Source organism: Aspergillus heteromorphus (genome assembly GCF_003184545.1).
Source record: "Aspergillus heteromorphus CBS 117.55 chromosome Unknown BO70scaffold_25, whole genome shotgun sequence".
Classification (NCBI taxonomy): domain Eukaryota; kingdom Fungi; phylum Ascomycota; class Eurotiomycetes; order Eurotiales; family Aspergillaceae; genus Aspergillus; species Aspergillus heteromorphus.
Genome location: NW_020290430.1, coordinates 219,939 through 238,590, shown reverse-complemented (window position 1 = coordinate 238,590; position 18,652 = coordinate 219,939). Strand labels below are relative to the sequence as shown.

General features: G+C 53.4%; 8 protein-coding genes across 8 annotated transcripts; 5 read left to right on the top strand and 3 right to left on the bottom strand.

Annotated features, from left to right (window-relative positions):
* The first annotated feature begins 154 nt into the window (after positions 1-154).
* Positions 155-2,063, top strand: BO70DRAFT_364730 (putative integral membrane protein Pth11-like). Its single transcript, XM_025543884.1, has 6 exons — positions 155-680; positions 738-757; positions 808-844; positions 898-965; positions 1,027-1,397; positions 1,486-2,063. The coding sequence occupies exons 1-6, from the start codon at positions 554-556 to the stop codon at positions 1,985-1,987; spliced, it is 1,125 nt and encodes a 374-aa protein (XP_025396608.1). The 5' UTR covers positions 155-553; the 3' UTR covers positions 1,988-2,063.
* A 1,372-nt stretch (positions 2,064-3,435) lies between these two features.
* On the top strand, positions 3,436-3,825 carry BO70DRAFT_364729 (uncharacterized protein). The gene has a single exon (XM_025543882.1). The coding sequence runs from the start codon at positions 3,542-3,544 to the stop codon at positions 3,731-3,733; it is 192 nt and encodes a 63-aa protein (XP_025396607.1). The 5' UTR covers positions 3,436-3,541; the 3' UTR covers positions 3,734-3,825.
* Positions 3,826-4,129: 304 nt separating this feature from the next.
* On the bottom strand, positions 4,130-4,483 carry BO70DRAFT_399028 (uncharacterized protein; the record flags this gene model as incomplete). The annotated part of the gene is made up of 2 exons (XM_025546833.1): positions 4,130-4,253; positions 4,371-4,483. 2 exons carry the CDS (start codon positions 4,481-4,483, stop codon positions 4,130-4,132), a joined length of 237 nt encoding a protein of 78 aa, XP_025396606.1.
* Positions 4,484-5,262: 779 nt separating this feature from the next.
* On the top strand, positions 5,263-6,349 carry BO70DRAFT_364726 (nad-binding domain of hmg-CoA reductase). The gene has a single exon (XM_025543881.1). The coding sequence runs from the start codon at positions 5,299-5,301 to the stop codon at positions 6,181-6,183; it is 885 nt and encodes a 294-aa protein (XP_025396605.1). The 5' UTR covers positions 5,263-5,298; the 3' UTR covers positions 6,184-6,349.
* Positions 6,350-6,367: 18 nt separating this feature from the next.
* Positions 6,368-8,778, top strand: BO70DRAFT_113377 (putative amino acid transporter). Its single transcript, XM_025537896.1, has 2 exons — positions 6,368-8,631; positions 8,713-8,778. Exon 1 carries the CDS (start codon positions 6,727-6,729, stop codon positions 8,476-8,478), a length of 1,752 nt encoding a protein of 583 aa, XP_025396604.1. The 5' UTR covers positions 6,368-6,726; the 3' UTR covers positions 8,479-8,631; positions 8,713-8,778.
* Positions 8,779-9,553: 775 nt separating this feature from the next.
* On the bottom strand, positions 9,554-11,605 carry BO70DRAFT_364724 (endopolygalacturonase D). The gene is made up of 6 exons (XM_025543880.1): positions 11,091-11,605; positions 10,938-11,035; positions 10,710-10,884; positions 10,494-10,639; positions 9,967-10,420; positions 9,554-9,887 (listed from the first exon to the last, which is right to left on the bottom strand). Exons 1-6 carry the CDS (start codon positions 11,397-11,399, stop codon positions 9,606-9,608), a joined length of 1,464 nt encoding a protein of 487 aa, XP_025396603.1. The 5' UTR covers positions 11,400-11,605; the 3' UTR covers positions 9,554-9,605.
* A 1,443-nt stretch (positions 11,606-13,048) lies between these two features.
* On the bottom strand, positions 13,049-13,913 carry BO70DRAFT_113349 (uncharacterized protein). Its single transcript, XM_025537895.1, has 2 exons — positions 13,762-13,913; positions 13,049-13,712 (listed from the first exon to the last, which is right to left on the bottom strand). The coding sequence occupies exons 1-2, from the start codon at positions 13,808-13,810 to the stop codon at positions 13,147-13,149; spliced, it is 615 nt and encodes a 204-aa protein (XP_025396602.1). The 5' UTR covers positions 13,811-13,913; the 3' UTR covers positions 13,049-13,146.
* A 1,921-nt stretch (positions 13,914-15,834) lies between these two features.
* BO70DRAFT_256472 (uncharacterized protein) lies at positions 15,835-17,073 on the top strand (the record flags this gene model as incomplete). The annotated part of the gene is made up of 2 exons (XM_025538857.1): positions 15,835-16,092; positions 16,147-17,073. Coding segments are annotated over 2 exons (1,185 nt in total), but the record flags the coding sequence as incomplete, so codon positions are not given.
* Positions 17,074-18,652: the final 1,579 nt, after the last annotated feature.

Below are 18,652 nucleotides of genomic sequence, written 5' to 3'. Positions count from 1 at the left end.
CAGATTCCTCTTCAACGCGGAGTTACCAAACACATCCCTGGGCATGACCAGGAAGTCCATGCCTACACCGGACCTACAGTGGTGGGAGTAGGTTACTGCCATCATCCCTGGTCCCGATAGCTTGTCCCTCAACTCCTCTTAGTCTCCCAGTCCCAGCACGCCGGGCCCAATCTTGAACAAAAGTTCCTTCCCCCTTCAATTCCCTTTTCAGGGAACGCCACCGTGCATCGCCCAGCTCCATATCTCCGGCATGTGATGTGCGCTGCTCTCGATCGCCCAGGGGCTTGAACGTCACCATGGGTGCATATCCAGCTAGGTAAAATAGGCAGTAGGGTACTTAGGTACTTAGGTACCGGCTGCATCCTGCGCGCATCGATGAAGCCGGCAATGCAAGATCGTCTTCCCCCCGGCTCGAAACCCAATCTTTCCGACGCCGCTGCGGGGTGTGTGTCTGTGTGTGTGTTTGCTTTACTGGGAGCCCATCAAGCGATCGATAAATAGGTTCTCCATCCCCGCGGCTATTCTTTCCGCACGCACGTACTGCACGTCCGTCATGTCGAAGTCCCAGGGTCCAGTAGTGGCTGGCGTGGCTGTCGCTTTCGCGGCCCTGACCTTCGTGGTCATCTGTCTGCGGCTGTTTGCGCGGGTCTATGTGTTGAAGAGGATGGGGCTGGATGATTGTAAGTGTGCTCACGCGTCTCATCTTGTGTTTTGGGGCTGTACTTACAGGATAATAGTTCTCATCATCGGTGCATGCGTAAGAGCTATCGATCAATCCAATACTATAGCTGAGCTGACCTCGGAAAGTTTCTCTCGTGGGCATTTACAACCGTCACGGTCGTCGGTACGAAACCACTTCATACACCTAAGGCAAAAGCAGAAAGCTAATCTCAACAGCCGTCCACCATGGAATGGGCAAGCATCTAGTAGATGTGGACGAGAACGGCCTCATGACCTACTCCTTCGTACGGCCACCATCTTACCCCCTCTCATACCCCGACACAATACTAACCAACCACCCACCAGGCCGTCTGGCTCAGCTCCATGTTCTACCTTGCCTGTCTCGGCTTCGTCAAAACCTCGGTGTGCTGGTTCTACACCCGACTCGGCGACAAGCATCTCACGCGCGCAGCAATCGTGATGATGTGCGTGGTGGGCGCACAAGCAACATCCTTCGTCCTGACCGCGGCCTTCCAATGCCAGCCCATCGCCAAAGCCTGGGACACCAGCATCCCCGGGAAATGCGTGACCATCAACGTCTTCTACCTCTGCAACGCGGCCCTGAACATCCTCACCGACCTGGTGACCTATTCGCTCCCGATCCGGGTCATCCTGAGACTCCACATGCCGCTGAAGCAGAAACTGGCACTGGGAGGAATCCTCTGTCTGGGATTATTGTAAGCCAATTACCACCCATCCATCCACACCAACGCACCCCGCAAAAGAGAAAAACACAGACACGTCTAACCCTACCGAATCAACCAGCGCCTGCATCTCCTCGATCATCCGAATCACTTACATCCCCAGCATGCTCACGTCGGCGGACTACACGTACGCCATCAGCGGGGCAATGTACTGGTCCGCGATCGAGATCAACGTCGGCATCCTCGCGTCTTCCATCCCGTCCTTCAAAGCCATCGCATCGCGGTTCCTCCCACGGCTCATCGGCGAATACAGCGCCGACAAGGGCTACAACTGGTCCAGCAGCAACAACAACAACAACAACAACAGCAACAATCAAAACAAGCGCTACGGGTCCGGCTTCTCCAAGGTCCGGGAACATACCTTCGGCATGAGTATCCTGAATACGCGCGGCGAGGAGGAGACAGTCACGGATACGCATATCGGGCGGAATACAAGCGAGGAGAGGATCATTATCCCCGAGGGAAAGATCTTCGCTCATACAGAGATTGAGACGAATGTGGAGGTTAGTCCCGATTATGTCGTTGAGACGGTGCCATCGTTTGAGAGGGAGAGGTCGAGGTGAGGACGAGGATGGATGCGTTCGTTAGTAAACGTGGACTTGAATGGGGTGGCTGGGGTGGAGGGGGGGGTGTTGTGTATAGGATAGATACTCTTTCTTCTTCTTCTTGTTGTTGTTGTTTGTTAGATTTAGACGTTGATACCATTTGTCTTCTCTCAGGTGTTTCAGTCACTGTCAGACCTGCTGTAGGTTCAATTTGCTTGTTCGGGAGGATCGTAGTGCAAGCCTTGCCGTCGTACTTTGTCATTCCCAGCGCTTCCCTTCCCGCACTGACCCGCGATACAATACCAACGCCCACCCACCATCAAAGCGAACAAACACAATCAGCCAAGCCATCGTACACATCACACGCACCCCATCGATCCAAAAAAAAAAGCCATTGTGCAAGCCGTACGCCCATATGCAAGCCTCCCTGACCCCAAGCCGTGGCTCAGACTTCATCGATCAGTCCTCGGTGATAGATCACATCGCATCACATTGTGGCTGTGGCGTTTTCGCAAGGATCGTGATTTGGTTATCAGGGCTGGAGGGGGAAGGGGGCCATCGCCGATATCGATGGGTACAGCCAGGGATGCACAGTGCCGAGACACAAAATCGTGAGGCCCCCGTCAGGGCCAGGCTTGGATATGTTACCATCAGCAGATCATAGCTTGTACATAGACAGACAGGGAAGTGGACAGATAATACCTAGATCGAGGCGTCCGATCAGGGTGATCGGGCACAGACCGGGTTTTATCTAAGCGTTTTGTGGCTTGATCGTGAGCCCTAGCGGACGGGCTATTGGCGGAGTTACTCGGTAACTTGGTCTTATTCTCCCGGGGGGGGGAGGGGGTGATTGGTGGGAGTTGCATCCGAAGGGAAGGGAAGGATGTTTGCGCGGTTGTCGGGGTGGGGGTGTCAGGTTCATCATAGTAAGTAGACATCGATAGTGTGGGGTGTTCCAAGGCAGTGTCAGGGGGATCGACTTGACATTGGGGTTGTGGATGCGGGAGGAGGGTGTCGTATCATGCTGTCAGCGTCTAGTGACAGAGGAGGACTTCATGGGGAGGGGGGTTTCGTCAGTGGAGTGGAGAATTTCGAGGTTCTACCGGGGAGTAAACAGGTGACTCTAGGACGCGTCCCAGGCTTCCATACTGGGTAGTGAATGGTTCACTTGGCGTGCGTGGCCTTGGGGAAGTGATTGACAGTTCGCAGTTACTCGGTCTTTTGCGTGACGTCATGTAGAAGGATTCCAGTACAGAAATAAACCGTCGAACAATGCTTTACAGCTAAACGGCATCTAACAGATATAATGGTTGACATCAATGGACAAATGTCCCGACCTTGCTGAGCCCCAAAGCAATCCGTTTAACCACTATAACCCTTATCCCGTAGATCATGTCAACAATGCAACGCCCTGCATAAACCCTACTACCTTCCCTCGAGTGCCATATACTCATAAGATTCTAAATCCAAGCCACAGGAGCTGTCCCATTCACTAGCACCTCCGCCTTGTACCCTACGCGTTCCCCTCAGCATCACTCTTGAACACAAGTTCAACCCAACACCCATTAGCCAATGACTCAGCCCCAACACCCAACATTCACCAGAACCAGTATTGATCTATTAACTCCAAATCTGCCACCGTCTCCTCCAGCCAGTGCTCCACCTCCTGCGACCTCGAACAAGCCGGGAATGAAAGATATCTCACGCGCCGGACTCAGTCCGGGAATATCATCCACGGTGTCTGCGGGAGGAAAAGCATCCTGAAAGTTGGAAGCAAGTTACATACGCGTTGACGCGAGGGATGCGCTCAGGACCAAGGAGGAATCGCGCTGCAGCGAGATGGTGGCCCCCAATGTCGAGTATGAGGCTGTCTTGGTGGTCGACCGTCGGGGTTTTGGCGCCAGGGGAGGGCTGTCTGATTAGCTTGCCATTACCAAGGCACCACTACAGCAACACAACAGAATTGGCAAACATAAAAAAAAAGAAGAAGAAAGAAAGAAAGAAAGAAAGAAAAAAGAGACAGAATTATAAACCCACTCACAAGCCAGCAATAATTAACCTCCCCGGCCGACAATCAAAATACAGCCGCGCACGGAACTGGCGAATGGGCCCTAATCTTTCTAGCTGCTCTCGACTATATCGGATCGAGTTCAGGTATCGCTAGTTCTCATGCACAGCGCAGGTGATACCCGTCTGCAAAATCTCGAATTTGCACCGCTGGGTGAGATCGGCTGCTTCAGCGATATCCATGGCGATGTGTTTCTCGGATAGGACGTGTTGCCGGCTGATAATGCAGCAAGAACGTAGTGGGCTTGTTTGCAGATGGGGAGGCTTTTATACAGATGGAGTAGTTAGTTGGTGCTGTGTTAATGTAATAGTTCAAGGACGATGGTGGACGCACTCGATAATAACTGCTTGGATGTCGGTGCGGTGGATGAGCTGTTGCGGGCCTTCTGAGGCGTCGTCGGCATATCGGGGTAGATCTTGCTCGGTCGCGATGATGGATGCGGTCATTGGGGATTTAAGGAGCGGGAGTATATGGTCTTGAACGAGAGAATGGGAGAGCCTTTGATGCCGGGCTGGTATCTCTACACCTACCCGAGAATTTTAAATACATCCGAAGGGGCGAGTTCCTGATGTTAAACCCATATCAAGGGTTACGATAAGTATCCAACTGACGTCAAGAGCAGGTTTGTCATCGCGGGCGATGGTCGTCATCAAACAGTCTCTACCAACAGCATCCCATCGTTGGACATCTGTGATACTTCTGTCAGAATGGTACTTGTGTGTCAACAACCGGCTCTTTGCGCGAACTGGCCCGAGAATCCGGGAAGGCCTTGGAACGGCCAGCAGAGAAAGTCTATTGAAACACCTCTCCGATCGTGACTACAAGTCCAAGCGCTGCCTTGGTTCCCACCAGCCTGTCATTCCCAGTTCTGAAAAAGATTAATCTTTGGCGATGGGAGGGATTGGACATATATCTCTGTCACTCCGTTGGATAATGCATCTAGATTCTCAGCAACATTCTGTACGCTTTCCAGCAATCCACCATGTCCCCCCCATCATCCAAAACACGGGCAAAATTCAGCCAGGCTCTTTCAGGAATCGAGCACCTCACGAGACACGCCCAGGACCCGTTCCAGGTGAGGATCGAGAACTTCATTGGGTGTGCGCAAGTCCCCGTCGGACTAGCCGGACCGCTACACATTCGGACACCCGATGAGCCCGGCCAAGACATATGTGCGCCCTTGGCGACCACCGAGGCTGCAATGATCGCCAGCTGCTGCCGAGGATGCAAGGCCGCGAATGCGTGCGGAGGAGTCGAGTACATGACCGGAGAGGAGGGTATGTCTCGCGGACCGTCTTTCCAATTCCACAACCCCAGCGATGCCTTCCGATTTGTGCGCGCACTCCCTGATCTCGAAGTGCAATTGGCAGAAGTAGCGGAGTGCACGAGCAAGCATCTCCGCCTCAAATGCCTGACTCCGCATGTAATCGGGTGCTTCGCCCACGTCCTCTTCAGCTACACCTGCGGGGACGCGGCGGGGCATAACATGGTCACGATCGCGACGCAGCGTGCCTGTGCCTGGGTGCTGACAAACCTGGCGGACGAATACAACATAAAGAATTTTTACATCGAAGGCCAGATGGCATCCGAGAAAAAGGCATCGTGGGGAAATGTGAAGGTCGCGCGGGGAGTCGAGGTTACCGCATGGACGTCGCTCTCCGACGCGGTGTGTCGACGTGTCCTGGGCTGCTCGTCCGAGCACTTATATGAAATCATGCAGATGGGCCAGGAAGCGTGCATCCGCAACGGGCAGCACGGCAACAATATTGACTCGGCGAATGTGCTGGCCGCAGCCTTCATTGCGACGGGTCAGGATGCAGCAAGCATCATCGATGCGTCCTGGAGCCACCTGACCCCGGAGTACGATCGCGAGTCCCAAAAGGTGACGCTCAGTTTGTATTTTCCTTCCATGCCGGTTGGGGTGGTCGGAGGTGGTACAAGGTATGCGACCCAGCAGGAGGCCTTGCGGATCCTGCACTGTGATGGACCCGGCAAGAAACGGCAGTTGGCTGGGTTGATTGCTGGGTTCGCCCTGGCATTGGAGACCAGCACGGCTGCATCTGTGGTCAATAATACGTTCGCGCAGAGCCATGAGCGGTTGGCGCGGCGGGCGTCTGAGGACGGACGACCGAGATGTAGATTATGATGAGGATGAGGGGAAAGAAAGATGTACGTATGCACGGAGTAGGCTCTCTCCGTCTGTCTCTGATCTACCCTATGATGGCAGTGGCGTGGCCAGACAATCTTCATGGCGTGACCCGAGGGTTTGATCCGGGGTAAATCTATTTAGTTATGGCGCGAGCGTAAGAGAGTGAAAGAAGATTGTTTGTTTTGCTTGTCGAGACTCTCGCCTGCACGGGACGGGCTTCGTGCCTGAATCCCGAGGTGTCAGCGCCCGGCCAATGAGCGGTGCTGAGTCAGACCCGTGGCTAGCCGTGGCGGACGGGCCAATCAGGGGCGGGGATCGACAAGAGTCTAGGCCGCGACTGGCCGGGACTAAGGGCGGCGGCGACGACATCATCGGCCTGCAACAATGAAGACGCCGTTCCTTTCTTTCGCCGGATTTTTCTTTTCTTTCTCACCCAATTCTCTTCTCCCCTCAGATCCTCACAATCCCCCCCCCCCTGCAACCGAGGAATGACTGACGAATGCTCATGACCACCGTTCTTACCTCCCCTCCCACTGACCGATGGCCGACCTCTCCACTTCTCCCAGTCGGGATCCCGACACCGACCCAAGGGAGGCCAACGACATCCTGTCCCAGCACCTCCACCCCCAATTCACTGCGTCGTTGCAGGATGAATTGGTCCCCCCAGGAGAGCCTCCCGCTGAGCACCACAGCGGCAACAGCCAGTCCGAACCCCAGTCCTCCCTGAAGCTGCAAGGTGGTGACGTCCACCGCGATCTCTATCGCATCGATGCCAGATCCAAACAGGCCCGTCTACACAACCGAGCTGCGACCTTTTCCTTCCTGCCCCGACACCAGCAAGACGATGCCGTAGAAGAAGGAGTGGCTGCCCTCGAGCCAGGGAGCTTCCGTCGGCATTTCGTCCAAAATAAGTACGGTCGGCTCGACCAGCCCGGCATCACCTCCTCCTTCCTCGACTTTCTTGGCTTCTACGGCAACTTCGCGGGCGAGGATCTGGAAGATACCGAGGAGGAGTCGGCTATCGTCGAGGTCGAAGAAGAGGATGAGGGACCAGCGTCGGAACGGACAGCCCTCCTGCGACGACGGAGGAGCTCACGAGTCGGTCGCCCAGGCGATGCGTCCAACATGAAGACCTTCTTCACCCTTCTCAAAGCCTTCGTCGGGACGGGCATCATCTTCCTGCCCAAGGCGTTCCGCAACGGCGGTATCCTCTTCTCGTCGATCACCCTCGTCATGGTCGCAGCGATCAGCACCCTGTGTTTCCATCTGCTCCTCGAGTGTCGCAGACATTACGGTGGGGGCTATGGCGACATCGGCGAGCGGATTGCGGGGCCCCGACTTCGGTCCCTGATCCTGGCATCGATCGTGATCTCGCAACTGGGCTTCGTATGCGCCTGCATGATCTTCACGGCGGAGAACATTCACGCCTTCTTCACAGCCGTGCTAACCGACCCTGAAGCCGCCCTCTCCACCGGAAAACTCATCGCCCTGCAACTCATCGTCCTCATCCCCATCTCCCTGATCCGGAACATTTCCAAACTCGGCCCGATCGCCCTCCTCGCCGACGTCTTCATCCTCACCGGCATCGGCTACATCTACTGCTATGACATCGCCAGTCTGGCGTCCAACGGGCTCGCGTCCAGCGTGGAACTCTTCAACCGCCAATCCTTCACCCTAACGATCGGCTCCTGCATCTTCACCTTTGAAGGCATCGGGCTCATCCTCCCGATCCAATCCTCCATGAAACGGCCCGAACACTTCGACCGCCTCCTCTACACCGTGATGGCCATCATCACGGTGCTGTTCACCGCCGTCGGCGCCCTCTCCTACGCCACCTTCGGCGCGGACACCAAAACCGAAATCATCAGCAACCTGCCCCGCACCGACCGCTTCGTCAACGCCCTGCAGTTCGTCTACTCGCTCGCCATCCTAGTCAGCACCCCGATCCAGCTCTTCCCCGCCGTCCGCATCCTCGAGGGCAATCTCTTCGGCCAGGGCTCCGGCAAGCGCGACCCCATGATCAAGTGGAAGAAGAACGTCTTCCGCACGCTGGCCGTCTTAACCTGTGCGGTGATTTCCGTCGTCGGGGCCGGCGACCTCGATAAATTCGTTTCGCTGATCGGTTCGTTCGCCTGTGTGCCTTTGGTGTATATCTATCCGGCGTATCTGCATTATAAGGGCGTCGCGCAGTCGCCCTGGGCGAAACGTGGCGATCTCGCCATGATGCTTCTCGGGGTGGTGTTTATGGTGTATACGACTAGCGCGACCATTTCTGTTTGGGTGAAGGGTTAGCTTTAGATGTGTGGTGTGTAGTGTAGTGGGCTTGCTTTTGTTTTGTAGCTTGTGGGGGGGGAGAGCTTCGATTCTGCTCTTGCTCTTGCTCTTGCTCTTGCTCTTTCTTCCTCCGACTTGTATTCCGACTAGGCTTTGGCTCTAGCTCAGTCTGTTAGTAGTGATATACTCCCCATCTCATCCCACTCCTCTATTATCCTCAGACGAACCGTCAACTCCTAACAGCACATACAGGATTCACTCACCATCAACACCATCACCACGCTTCCGGCAGAACTCCATCCACCAGGCCAGCCACACAGCTAACCTACCCGCTCAGCCTCGTTGGAAACATCAACCCCAACACACAACCTTCAAAATAAGTTGGGCTGTGTTCAGCCGAGTCGCTCGAGCGCAACTCTGTGACGACGATGATGACGATAGGAAAATAGTGGGTCGATTCTTGCTTGTTTGCTGAAGGAATCCGCATCGAGAGATAAAAAGAGGGGCAAGGAGGAATCTTCATGATAAATGATTGAATGAATGTTCACATGATCACGCCATGTAATACCCTGCTAGTTCTTGTGACAGCATCGCACAGCACACGCAGCACCGCACCTACCTATCTACCTATCTACCTCTCTACCTACCTAGGTATTAGCTGGACTTGTTTGTGTGTTGAGTCACTTGCTCTCTTGCTCGTGAAACAGGTGTAGGGTAGATTGAATGAGGGGTTGAGGTTGAGGTTACTATTAGTAGACTAATATACTAACTAGAGTCGACCAGACTATCCTAATGGAGGATAGTGTGCATATAGCTCCAGTGAAGAGTGGAAATATCTAGTTATCTATCTGGCTAAGTTCCTAGGACCCCGATAGCTGTGTGTGACAGAGATCTTTTTTGACGACAGTTACACAAAACCACTCCCAAGGTACTACTAGACAGAATATTTGACCAAGAAAAGCGCCACCCCACAGGGTCGCACAATTTTTATTTTTTTTCATATTATAAAAAGTCCGCTGCTGATCTACAGCCAGCATCAAAACACGAAGATAAATACCTCCCACCCACTCACTATACAATACTATACTATATATTACACAACCCCTCTCCCCCACTACTCTTCGATCCCCTCCAATGAAATCAAATCAAGGGCACCCAGTGGAAGGGTAGTTGCAGCTATCATCACTTCCACCGGTGATGCTGACATCGGTGAAAACAAAGTTATCGCAGCTGCCGTCTCCACAGAGGATGTAGTAATCCTGACCATCGCTCATGGTACCAGTGACATCGATGAAGGTGATGTTCTCGATCTTGACGCCGTTGGTCGGGTCGCCGGTGGCACCACCGTTCTCGTAGTCCTGCTGGATGTCGATGCCGTAGTCGGAGATTCCGGAGATGGTGATGTTTTGGTAGAGGATGTTGTAGACCTAGATTTGAATAAGAGAGGAGGTTAGTGAGGGGGTGGATGGGATGGGTTGTGTTGGAAGGGACAAAAGGGGGACCGACCTCGCCAGTGTCGCCGGCGTTACTCTTGATCCGACAGCCATTCTCGCTGTTGACGACCTGCGAGTTGGAGAAGGTGACGCCGTTGACGGTGTTATCGCTCTTTCCGCCGATGGAGCCGATCGACAGGCCGTGGCCGCCGTAGCAGTAGAGGTTGTCGACGACGATCTCGGTGCCGCTGGTCACGGCGACGCAGTCGTCCTGGTTGTGGACCCACGAGTCGGACAGCGTGAGGTAGTCGCTCTGCTTGATGTCGAAGCCGTCGGAGTTGTGCGCGGCCGCCTTGCCGTCGCTCTTGCTGTTGGCCGCGTCGCCGGCCGAGTTGTTGAGGGTGAGGCCGGACATGGTCAGGTACTCGGTGTTCTCGATCTCGAAGCAGTGCACAGGCCAGTTCTGGATGTAGAGGTCGGTGATGCTGGAGTTGTAGAAGTCCTTGATCACGATGAAGTGGTCGGGTCTAGGGAGGGGGATGGGGGGGTTAGTGTCTGTTTGGTGGATATGGTGAGGTGGGAGAGGGAGGAGGGACTGACTTGTCCTGGCCGCCGTTGGAGCCCTCGCCATCCCAGTAGGCTTCGCCGTTGCCGTCGATGATGTGGCCCTCCTCGCCGAAGATGGTGATGTCTGTGCCGGAGATCACGATCGGGTCGAAGTCCGAGTCGTAGGTGTCGCCGAAGGTCTATAGGAATGTGAGTCGAGTCTGTTGGGGGTTGTGGTGTGTTGGTTTAGGTAGGGAGGGAGGGTCTTACGGTTTCACCGGCGAAGATGACGGCCGCACCGGTCTGCAGGCTGGTGAGGTCGATGGTGCTGGAGGCCGGGGCGGAGATGCCGGACAGGAGGATGTTGGAGCAGGATGCGACGGCCGACGAGATCGAGGCGTACTCGGTCACGGTGCAGGTCGTGCCTCCATTGCCAGCGAGGGAGCTTTCCGCAGGGGCCGGGCCTCGGTGGTGGCCGCGACGGCTGCCGGGGTGGACACCGCAGCGGGGGTGGACACGGCGATCCGGACAGCAGTGGTCTGGAGGGTCGTGGCGACCGCCAAAGTAGGGGTGGCTACGACAGGGGCCGCATTGCCCTACACCGGAGGATTAGAACATATTGCTATTGTTGATGGTGGACTGTTGACTCACTGCAGTGGTGGTTTGAGCACTGGAGTCAACACTGGGGTAGGCGGCGGGCGTCGACGCGGGAGACGACCCGTCGGCTGCACCCAGGCAGCTGCACGCACTCGAGAGATGCTTCGTCTTGTACTCGCAGTTGGAAAGGAACGCGTCCGGGACATCAGTCGTGGCCGTCACAGAGCTGGCCGTGAAAGTGGCGCAGAAGCTGGCAGCAGCAGCCGAGGAGACCGAGTAGACGGAGGCACAGGCATGATTCTTGGGGCTTTCACACCCCAGGACGAGGGGAATGACAGAAAGTAGAAGCGCACTGCGCATCATGGTAACGAAAGGAATGAATAGACTAAAGAGTGTAGAATAGGGGAAAAGAACGACAATTGCGATGTGAAATCCGCCATCTCAATACCTGCGGCATGGGTGGGTTATATATATCAAAGTGGCCGAACAATTGCCGTCCGTGGAGCTTGGCCTGCACGCCCGGCGGTTCCGGCACAGAGCGACTCGGTTGCAGAGCGGTAGAACCGTCCCTGATCCATTCGATGGTGTTGCCGGTGGAGCAGAGCGATGGAGTATGGACTGGAGAAGGGGGTTTCAGGTCGGGTCATGCCACGTGCTTATCCGGACAGCAGACGGGATACCAATGGCCAGACCGAGGAGGCCAAGATCGGGAGATTACAGGCGGGGTCTTGGCTCTTCCAATTTGACCGTAGCATGACTAGTATGGTCTATTTAGAGTCGGGCTACTGGAATCCCGCAGAATAAGCTAGGCACAGCCACCTCCTCCGGAGCTTGGCAACAGTTTGGCACGCACGACTTTAGCCGGTTCCGCAGGCCCTAAATGATCCATTGCGGCGCTCCCATTGGTGTCGTCGGCAGTTTGGACCCAGAACCGCTCTCGCGAGTTGTGTCGAGGGTCAAATCAAACTAGCCATGGAATTCGTTTTAATCTGAGGAAGTGTCAAAGAGATCCTGGCAATCGTTTCACGACGCGACGGGGTGGAGACGCGAGGCGCCCCAATTCGCGGGTCGATGCGCTCCAGTTCCATAGCTCCATAGCTCCACAATTGAAGCCCTGACGCCGTGACGCGTCACCTTAAGCAGACCAGCTCTTCTTTTAGTCTTTTGTGACGGGGTGCTTGTGTACTATGTAGTAAAGTAGTAAGTGAAAAGTTCAAGCAATTGTGACTTTATAGGGCATTGTTATATGCCCGAGGGCAATTGATCCGTTTTCCCTTGACGGCCATCGAACCACCAGTTGATTGACCACTCTACCCGATGATCCCCTGAAGCGACTTACCACTACTACGCACGGACTCTGAGTGGATGGCATTTCGAGCCTGCGACCCTAGCTTTTGCCCGGGCCTTTTGAAAGTGGATCCGCACGTTCTGTCGGCTTATCGGATCCCTTCAAGTGATCAGGGCAGTCGTTAAATTAAGCGCTTTGGAGCGGCGCAAGGAAATGAAAGCAATATAAAAGGTTCCTTTCTTGGTTAGTGCACTCCCAACGAGCGCATAAACTCCAGGCCGCTTATCCAACATCGTTGTGATTGATAAGGTCTACTGTACACCCGCCGGCAGGCCGTTGCGAGAGCCCACAGAGGGCACGTGTCGGGTCACTCGAGCTGTAGGCCAACATTCACGAGCAAATCCAGATAAAAATAGATATCGCATAGTCCTTTCCGAGATTTTATCTAGTGTGAAAAACGATCATTTCCATAGATTAATACTTCGATAATATATTGTTAGTGGTGGATAGATGGCGAATGGGATGTTCACCCGGAAGCAAGATAGGGAAGTCACTGGTGGAAGTCTTCGAAGTGACAGCAGAATGGTAACTGAAGCTTCCCAGAGAGAGATTAGCCTTACCATCATGTTCGACCGTGACTAGGAAGGTCCGCCCGTACAACTTTCAGTGACTATATCGAGACAGATACGACATGGCCACAATTTCTTCCGAGTACCGACGCGGGAGAAAGATGTCAACATAATCTAGCCAGTCAGGAACATCATTAAAGTGCCGGTAAGTCCTCTCGTACTCCCAGTATTCTGGATACCAGCCAGAGTGATCCTAGTCCAAGATACCGGTGACATGGCCACCTTCGACTAAGATATTCCTCGGGGCTGTATCACTATGGGTGAAAACGATCTCGTGGTCTTCCTTAAAGGTTTTGGTTGCATGGTACCGAAGAGTGCTTGGGACTCTTGAGATTATCTTCGAGAAAAGGAAATCGTTGAATTGGAATTCTTGGTCAAATGGCCCACCTTCGTGGAATACGTGCTGGCCGATGACTGCCTGACCACGGTCGGCGCCTCCAATGTAACCCCCCTTCAACTTGCGGAGTTGGTTTATGTAGTTGCACAGGTCTTCAGCGACAGATTTCCTTTCACTTTCAGTCATAGTTGCCCAAGATTTATCCAAAGGTTTCCCTGGCATGTAGTCCATATAAATCTTGAGGACTTTGCCATCTTTGTCTCTTTCAACTCTATGAACCCGAGGAACAGGAATAATAGTATGCTCAGCAACAAATTTCATGTTACTGACTTCATGGTTGCGCAAACCAGCCCCGGATTTAATGACCTGATTATTGCAGACTTCGATCGTACGCGACCCAAGAGAGTGGAGAATCTGTGGTTCTTCTACTTATTAGCACACATCATTGCAGCCATCCCCCGCGGAGCTTACTATATTCGAGGGTGGGCTTTGCCGGACCTCTGCCCCCGAAAGATGCCATCGTTGGCTATGGACTGAAGGTATAATACAATCGAAGGGGAACGGAATCCCAGAGCACAGATGGTGACGGTTGGTGAGACCTCTCCAGATCCTAATCATGTGCCCAAGCCACATCGGCCGCAGTGCGGGGTAGAGGGGACAGAGCGATAAATGAGGGGATTTTGTGTTGCTCGCTGCAGCGCCATCTGGGCTTCTGGGTGCTTCGCCAATGTCAGGGACTGCGGTGAATGGAGGTGTTATGAGCAACAATTTTCTGGTTTTTGGACCCGACCAGTCTACCGAGTGCCGATTTCTCCCACTCGATCATCGCGCATGTACCATTCGCGTGCTCTCGCGAGGGGGGTGCACTGCATGCAAAACCAGCGGCGCCCCGACCGGCACCAACGCTGGCAGGCCATTATGACAAGCTATGCGCGGTGATGTGCCCCGCTGCGCTCCCTGTCTGTCACAGGCCAGACATCGCAAATCCGTAATGAGAGGAGTGGAAGGAGAGGACCAGACGACAGCCCTGGAGCAGGATGCGGGAGCAGCGGGAGCAGGACCACGGCAAGATGCGGGCGGGAGAGGAGAAGGAGCAACGAGGACGGGGGGAACAGCGAAGGCCGAGGACGCGGGGCCGAGGGGGGGGGGTTTATACTCGGGGCCACCCACGAGCCTTGTGGCCTCACAGCGGGGTTAGGCCAGCACCGTTGAAGGCAACCGCGGTAGGGCTGCCGACAAGGGAAGGAGCAGGGCGTGCCTGGCCAGCGGGAGCAACCCTCCCCCCAAACACAGAGCGGTGCCCATCCCAGCCAGGATCTCAAGACAAAACTGAACCGTCCGTGCTTCTCCCGTTCGTATACGAGAACGGCAATGGACAATGGAGGCCTACTCTGATGGGGATGAAGTATCCACCCCCAACACCGCGCCAACCTCAACATGGTTCGCACTACGAGATACGGTTGAAGATTGTGGCCACCACAACAGCCACACAAACATGAGGGTCGTCGGTTATGTAGATCTGGCAAATTTGTTCATTAGCTGCTGTCACTTAAATCCCATCGCCCTGCTCGACTTGTACTTTTCTCGCCCCAATCCTGATGTACCGCGTTGTTGTTCCTGAGTCTGAGTGCTACCGACCATGGCCACCGGTTGGACCGCATACGCCTAATATCCATCGGAGGGAGGGGCTGCTGTCATGATTATGCTGTTTCTTGGAGGCGTACTGGTCTTCAGTTACCAACTGATTCGGACGCGAGCATGGTTGACTCTTGCAGCCTTGATAGGAGGAATTTGTATGTTTCGAGATTCTATGCCCCTGGGTACCTGGAAACTGACTCTCGTTGTTCCCAGTTGAAATGATCGGCTACATTGGTCGAGCTATGTCCAGACGGCAATCCCCCCAATTTGGACTCTCGGTCCCTATATCATCCAAAGCACGCTTCTTCTCATCTCCTCATCTCCCTGGCCTTGTTCACCGCCACCATCTACATGATCCTGGGGAAATCTCCTGTGGCGGTGGCGGGGAATGGGCTGAGGTTTGAAGATGTGTCCCCGGCTATGTGAGGTATGGAGTTCTGAGGGATGGTGTGGTGGAGTAAGCTTTCTATAATTTTGTGTATAGATCAGAATACTTGTACGACATGATAGCCCAACTTACCCCGCGGGTTTATCGTTTTAGTCTGGTGTTTGATTGCAAGCTACACTGGGTTGAAGTTTTGTTTGTCGGGAAATCATAATACCTTGTTGAAAGGGAACCCATCTGAAGGAATGGGGCGCGGCTGGTGAACAGAACTTCCTTTGACCATTACTGACACTTGTGGTGTACCCATGGGTCTATCCGATTTGACCCCCCAAAGGGTTCTGATTCTTTGTTAGGGGGAAGTTTTTGGCATTCACAAGTCACCACTCTTTGTCTATGGCAAGATATGCGTGCTCTATTAAATCAGAGCGGCTCTCCGCACTCCAAGGTCATTTCCTACACTCTACCTAATGTCTTCTCATCCTGCGTTATCAAAAAGGAGGGAGCCATTTCGGCGTCCTCCATCTTTTTGGGAGAATTTACCCAAGATCTCCTTAACAGCCGGAGCCCTGAGGGAACTGGACCGACGAAGCGGCCCTCCACAGTTAGCCCAGAGGTCGGACTTTCCATCACTTGATCCACGGTTCCACACTAACACGATAAAGCATTATAGACCGACAGAATTTGCCCCTGATATCATTAAAGCCTGCTCGCCAAACGATCTGAAGGAAATCAAGAAACTGGCGCGGAGGGGAGGCCCTGACATCTCCAGCTTTCAATATGTATGTTGTTTTGTAAATTTGTCTCCCGATCGGCGCTGATGGATTCAACTGAAGTTCCTCCCACCACCTCAAGCATTTGACGACATCTCAATGGAACCGGCAAAGTTCAATTCCCACGGTACGGGTCCGTCATCTGAAAGCATGGAGCGCCCCGGTAGAAAGGCTACTACGACATATAGCCGCAATTTCGAGCAACATTTGATATCACATAACATCTACCCCGTGGGATATATGTATCCGGATGACCGTATACCTGCGGACCCGAGGAATCTGGATGCCATCAACGCAGTTCTATCTAAGCAGAGAAATTCTCCTCCCCCGTCCGATGAAGACTTTGGAAAATTTCGACGAGCCTGTCCACACGCGTCTAAAGAGGACCTGGTCACAACGTTGCTGATTCCTAAGATTGAGGGCAATACTAGCAACCCTAGAAATATGGGTGCCGGATACCCTTTTCGCAACCTTGCCCCATTAACAAATGGGGGGATTTCCCACGCCAAACCGGACCTGTTTCATGGGGCACGCCCTGGCGAGTTGAATGATGCAGTCTGCCAGGAGCTTAACAACCAGGTAGCTCCTTCAACGGAGATTCATCTACCACTCGCCCCGAACTTCTTTTTAGAAGTAAAGGGCAACCATGGATCATCTTCAGTCGCTGATCGACAAGCTTGCTATGATGGCGCACTCGGAGCGCGAGCTATCCATGCCCTCCGGACTTTCCGACAAGACCAGGACCAGGAATCTGATGGCAATGCCTATACCATTACAGCGACTTTCCATGACGGCACACTGAAGCTCTTCACTACCCATCGAACGGAACCTCGTAACGCTAGCGAACGCCCCGAATATATCATGACACTGGTGGGAGGCTGGTTTATGCCGGGCAATTTCGCATCCTTTCGGCAAGGCGTAGCAGCCTACCGGAATGCCCGGGATTGGGCGAAGGGGCAGCGAGATGAGATTATCTCGCGGGCGAATGAAAGGCAACTACACGCCCCGACGTCCCACCAGCAGGCTGCTCCCAAGGCCTCGAGTAAGAAGCGTCGCGCGGCGTTTGACGAAGACCAAGATGAGCCTTTTCACCATGCATCGCGCCGAGTGCGCCAGAGTTTGAGTGCTCAATCAGCGCCTGCACGCCTATAGTAACAAGATATGTGGATAGCTGTTTTTTCCACTACTGAACACTGGAGGGATCGATACTTATGCATCAACTATGATGGCTGTGAGGCCTGTCAAAAAAAAAGGACTTCGGGCTTTTGTTGAAGGAATGGTGATTTGATCATGCTTGGCACAGGGGGCATGCAGTCAGGGATGCGGTTATGAGGAGACATCGTTTAAAAAGGTTCATGAGGGAAGTGATCTAGATGGTTGTGATGGTAATCGGTACAATGTATGGCAGGTTATATCTATCTACCATGAGGCAATGATCGAGAGGGGATAAAGTTTGTACATGAAGGAATTCACACAGATACCTTTCTCATGCTATTATCCTGTATGTAGTAGTGCTAGATGAGAAGTGACGCCAGTGGAGTGGGCCAATCATAGAAGCTAGAGTACCCACTTGACCCTGCGGGGGACTTGTAGATTGGTTCTTGTTTACAAAGTCTCACCACCCGCTGTAGTTATCTCATCGAGGTATCGGAGCAAATACGATGGCGATCGAGCCCTCTGCCCTACACCCAAAGAATACCAAGTGGAAGGTTCGAAGCTAATGGATGGATACCACACTCTATCTACAAGGCAGATAACGTCGTAGAATTGCATTGTTTTGGTGTTTTCTTTAATGGTCGAAGATGACTATTCTCTGTGGGTAGCATTGATGATTAACCCAGTGGATGGTCAACGGGCAATTGCTCCGAAGAAAGATCGAAACAAAGACAAAGCCTCTACTCAAGGAAGTTTCAACCGGGGATGCGGCCATAATGTTTCATCTTATACGTCGCACAATGATAATAAATTCCATACATTACTTCCCTTGACGCCGTCTCAAGTATATATAGCACTCAGGTTTATATATACAAATCAGCAGAAGAATTCAAACTGATGATTCTGGTTGAAGTGTCATCCACCATCAGAAGCATTTACCAAGTTTATAAAATGCACCATTTCATCTAGTTCCCGGCAGGGGCACTCCCAACACAGACTCAACGGCCAGATTCCTATATACAGTGATCACTTCGAGCAACATCTGATAGATCACGGAGTCTTGCCCGTTGGATATGTGCATGCAGATGGCTATAGACCCGCAGAACCGAAGAACATGGATGCTATCAAGGAAGCCCTATGTCAACGACGAGCTTCTCTCCCACCCTCGAGTTCGGACTTTGAACAATTTCGACAAATCTATGGACACACGGACAATCACCTCGCGCTCCGCAAGATGGTCTTTGATATTCTGGAAGGCAGCGCTTCAAAGGCCAATTCACACTACTGCCAATTCAAAAACCTCGCCCCCTTGACCGATGGGCAGATATCCGAGGCCAAGCCATGTTTGTTCCACGGCACGCCCGCTTACCAATTGCATAAAGGAGTCCGGTGGGAACTGAACAACGGGATCATC

Bases quoted from the DNA above. Each gene is read 5' to 3' on its own strand.
- BO70DRAFT_364730 (XM_025543884.1), top strand. From the start codon at position 554: ATGTCGAAGTCCCAGGGTCCAGTAGTGGCTGGCGTGGCTGTCGCTTTC. The intron at 681-737 runs GTAAGTGTGCTC...ACAGGATAATAG, and splicing joins GAGGATGGGGCTGGATGATT to TTCTCATCATCGGTGCATGC. The intron at 1,398-1,485 runs GTAAGCCAATTA...CGAATCAACCAG, and splicing joins ATCCTCTGTCTGGGATTATT to CGCCTGCATCTCCTCGATCA.
- BO70DRAFT_364729 (XM_025543882.1), top strand. From the start codon at position 3,542: ATGACTCAGCCCCAACACCCAACATTCACCAGAACCAGTATTGATCTA.
- BO70DRAFT_364726 (XM_025543881.1), top strand. From the start codon at position 5,299: ATGACCGGAGAGGAGGGTATGTCTCGCGGACCGTCTTTCCAATTCCAC.
- BO70DRAFT_113377 (XM_025537896.1), top strand. From the start codon at position 6,727: ATGGCCGACCTCTCCACTTCTCCCAGTCGGGATCCCGACACCGACCCA.
- BO70DRAFT_364724 (XM_025543880.1), bottom strand. From the start codon at position 11,399: ATGATGCGCAGTGCGCTTCTACTTTCTGTCATTCCCCTCGTCCTGGGG. The intron at 10,885-10,937 runs GTCCACCCCGGC...CCCTGCGGAAAG, and splicing joins GTGTCCACCCCCGCTGCGGT to CTCCCTCGCTGGCAATGGAG. The intron at 9,888-9,966 runs GTCGGTCCCCCT...ATTCAAATCTAG, and splicing joins ACGCCGGCGACACTGGCGAG to GTCTACAACATCCTCTACCA.
- BO70DRAFT_113349 (XM_025537895.1), bottom strand. From the start codon at position 13,810: ATGGCATCTTTCGGGGGCAGAGGTCCGGCAAAGCCCACCCTCGAATAT. The intron at 13,713-13,761 runs GTAAGCTCCGCG...AATAAGTAGAAG, and splicing joins AAAGCCCACCCTCGAATATA to AACCACAGATTCTCCACTCT.